This window comes from Trachymyrmex cornetzi, unplaced genomic scaffold (assembly GCF_001594075.2).
Source record: "Trachymyrmex cornetzi isolate Tcor2-1 unplaced genomic scaffold, Tcor1.1 scaffold313, whole genome shotgun sequence".
NCBI lineage: Eukaryota > Metazoa > Arthropoda > Insecta > Hymenoptera > Formicidae > Trachymyrmex > Trachymyrmex cornetzi.
Genome location: NW_017297828.1, coordinates 547,187 through 550,916, shown reverse-complemented (window position 1 = coordinate 550,916; position 3,730 = coordinate 547,187). Strand labels below are relative to the sequence as shown.

The 3,730-nt window shown below is 35.9% G+C and overlaps 1 protein-coding gene across 2 annotated transcripts in view; it reads right to left on the bottom strand.

Moving 5' to 3' along the window:
- Positions 1-1,184: 1,184 nt before the first annotated feature.
- The window catches only part of LOC108762656 (carbonic anhydrase 2), a 15,665-nt gene continuing 13,119 nt past the window's right edge, over positions 1,185-3,730 (bottom strand). Inside the window, exons 6-8 of one of the 2 annotated variants that reach the window (XM_018509738.1) lie at positions 2,764-2,803; positions 2,576-2,700; positions 1,185-1,455 (exon numbers count right to left, since the gene is read on the bottom strand). In XM_018509738.1, the coding sequence (XP_018365240.1) occupies positions 1,285-1,455; positions 2,576-2,700; positions 2,764-2,803 (336 nt within the window). In that variant the 3' untranslated portion in view covers positions 1,185-1,284. Of the gene's footprint in view, positions 1,456-2,575; positions 2,804-3,730 lie in introns of both variants that reach the window. The other variant, XM_018509737.1, reaches the window with a different exon arrangement.

Below are 3,730 nucleotides of genomic sequence, written 5' to 3'. Positions count from 1 at the left end.
TGACCAATCACAGTCGAATGTGAGAAGAATAATCGACTGTGATTGGTCAATTTCTTACTCTTATTTCTTACTCCGTGTATTGTAGACGACGCCTCACATCGCACCAGTTGCGTGTAAGCGCTACACTCAGCTACAGTGCCTGCTACACTATATTATAGAGTGGTGCACACCATGGTGTATACTGTATCATTATTATGCTAAAACTCTGTTCCCGCTTGACTTTTATTTTCAAATTTTAAACGTCACACTAGTTCTACATGGTCTCTTTGAGACGGTGTAGCAAAATCCCACTTCGTGCATAAAATTTGCATTACATCGTAGCCACGGAAACACGATACACCGAATGAGTTCGCTTACCACCAGCCATGGAAACACGGTACACTGTCCGAGTGTTGCACTAGTGGGCGATAGTGCACCCAAGAAAAAACGCTATTAGATACGGATCGCGCAATCCATTCTCTATTACTACGTTTACACGGCACGCTTTACGCCGAAGTTATAACATCGATGTTATGTAACTGCCCAATCACAGTCATTCCATTCTTCAGAGGTATAACTATGATTGGCCAATTTCATAACATCGATGTTATAACTTCGGCGTAAATCGAGCCGTGTAAACGTAGTCTATGTCTTTGGAACGCACCCTATATGTGATTTAATGGCTGCGTTTGTCGGGATTTACAATAGGAGTTAAGCCTTAAGCCATAAGAAATGGGCGAATCACAATCGCTTATTCTTCTCGGATTCGATTGGATCGGATGTAATTGGTCAATTTCTTATTTCGGCTTAAGGCTTAAAAAACCTATTGTAGATTCGGACTTTTGCGGACTCAACAGTTGAGTGAGTGCTCGCTGTTATTGGTGTATTCTTTTAGATCATTCAATCAGCATTTTAGGGCCGTGGTCCAATTCATGCTGACAACGCTCATGAACATCGTTTGTCTTCGTTTAACATTTGACAAACAATAAGGATGAAATGATTTTTAAGCGTTGTGAAAGTGAATCGGACCGCGGCCTAGATCTGAACGCAGCCATTAAGTTGTTATGTAAATGATTAATCTATAAGCTTATTATGAATTCTATAATTCGTAATAGAGTGAGAAAGAGAAAATAGTTAAAAATACTTTGTATTAAGTACTTAAAGAGAGCTCTCTATCTTATGATTGAATTCGAATAATCGAGTGACAGAAAAAATAAAATAAATAAACGAATTTCGTAACAAGAAATATTTCAGTTTTACAAGTTGAAAGATAAGAACAGAAATTATCGATTTTCGATTATTATATTACACCCAGAACCAACTTAAATTTGTAAAACCATGGTATTTGTTATCTTTCATCGAGACTGTTGGGTCTAATCTTCTAGTATATATTTTACGTTGACCGATATCTTGTAATAGTCTAAAATTATCGCCCAAAGTTCCTTCGCCGTTTGAGAGTTTCCGGAACATGTTCATCTATGATGAAATAGATAAATAAATTTCATATAAATGTAGTATAATATATGAGTTTACATATATGTGTATAAGTCATATAAGTATATACAGGGTAAATAAAAAATTCGGTTAAATATCTCGAAAACTAAGTATTTCCGAAAGAAATGTTTCCTACAAAAGTTGTAGGGTTTTAAATGATCTATTCACTGATCAATCTAACCTTGTTGCGTCGCCAAGGTCAGATCAAGGTCACATCGATTTTTTTAAATAGCACACCCTATTTTTAATTCCAGAATCTATGTATATATAATAGCTATTGTCAAAAACTTTTCGAAACATTACAATAAAATTTTTTATAAAGTACTTTTCGAATTATAAGGCTTGAAAGTTATAGTACCGCCGGCATTACACAAGATGTCCGACCGACGGCTAAAACCTCTTGATTGTTCAGGATCATGTCCTGGATAACATTCGTTAAGATCAAGGTCATTGGAAATTGTTTCTCTTATTTTCATTTTTGCACTGAAAATTCTACGTAAAAATGAAAATAAGAGAAATAATTTCCAATGATCTTGATCTTAACGAATGTTATCCGAGACGTGGTCCTGAACAATTCAAGAGATTTTAGTCGTCGGTCAGACACCTTGCGTAATGCTAATGCTGGTGATACTGTGTAATTTTCAAGCCTTATAACTGGAAAAGTACTTTATGAAAAATAACTTTATTGTAGTATTTTGAAAAGCTCTTGCCACCAGCTATTATAAATTCTGGAATTAAAAATAGGGTGTGCCATTTCAAAAAATCGATGTGATCTTAACCTGACCTTGGCGATGAAACAAGGGCAGATTGACCAGATCAGTGAATAGATCATTTAAACTCTACAATTTTTGTAGGAAGCATTTCTTTCAGAAATACTTAGTTTTCGAGATATTTCACCGGTCCGGGACTTTTTACTCACTCTATATAAAAGGTAGTACGCAGCTATATGATATCTGATCCTTATTGAAAGTGAATTATTTTGATTATTTGAAATAATAAAAAGATTGTATCATTGTTAAAAAGTTGTTTTAAAAAAGAGAGGAATGCTAAATATATGTACTTGTGCGTACTCGTAATAAAACACGATTGAAGTGTAACATACCTGATGAAAGGATATTGGAATTGGATTGGCGAAAATGTTCCAGGTGACTACTTCGCTACAAGGCGGAGTTGTGAGAGATCCTTTGTATGTGTAAAAGACATCGGTGTTTGACGGTATTAGGGATGCTAGAGTGAGATACATATTGACTGACAACTCTGTATGTGCCCATTGCACATCAGATAACTTACTTATAAAAGGTTGAAGACGCTCGTTGTCTTCATCTTGCAACTGAAATTAAGTATGTAATTATACATAGACATAGCTTTTCTCGATTTCGTAAATTTTTTAAATTAAATAAATTTTTGATAGACTTTTATTTAATTTTTTATTTGTAATTCACAAAAGTACTTGGATATATTAATTGTGTAAAAATATAAATACTTCTATATACAGGGTGTCCCATTTTAAATGATCCAGCCAAATATCTCGAAAACTAAATCCAGTAGACAAAAATGTTTCAGACAAAAGTTGTTTGACTCGAAGGGGGACATAAGATGGAGCCATCGATTTGACCTTGGGTAGTCCTCTGAAGGTCACGTGAAGGTCACCTTTAATTTTTTAAATGGAACCCCTTATTTCTCATTGCACATTTTTATCAGGTATGTATTAGGTGTACAAAAAAGTTCTGAGCTTTTTTTTGTAAAATTCAATCTTTATTCAAAAAGAAACGAAAAAATATTAATCAGCGAAATATTCTCCGTTTGCATCAACGACCTTTTGCCATATTTCGGGTAGCTTGCGAATTCCTTGACGATAGAAACTCACCGGCTTTGAAGCGATAAAATCATCAATGCATTTTCGTATCTCTTCTAATCTCACGAAATGTGTATCAGTCAAATGATGCTGCAGCGACCGGAATAGGTAGTAATCGAAAGGCGCCATGTCTGGGCTATACGCCGCGTGCGGAAGAAGTTCCCTTTGCCTAACGCAAAGATATGGTCCTGAGTCGCTTTCGCAACATGTGGTCGAGCATTGTCATGAAGCAAGATCACTTTACGACGTCCTTGGCCAGTAAATGGCCTCTTTTCTTCTAATGCATCGCTCAAATTGGTCAATTGTTGTTGGTAGCGGTCTGCCGTGATTGCTTCACCCGGTTGTAACAACTCGTAGTACAACACACCTTTCCAATCCCACCAGATACAGAGCAAAACCTTC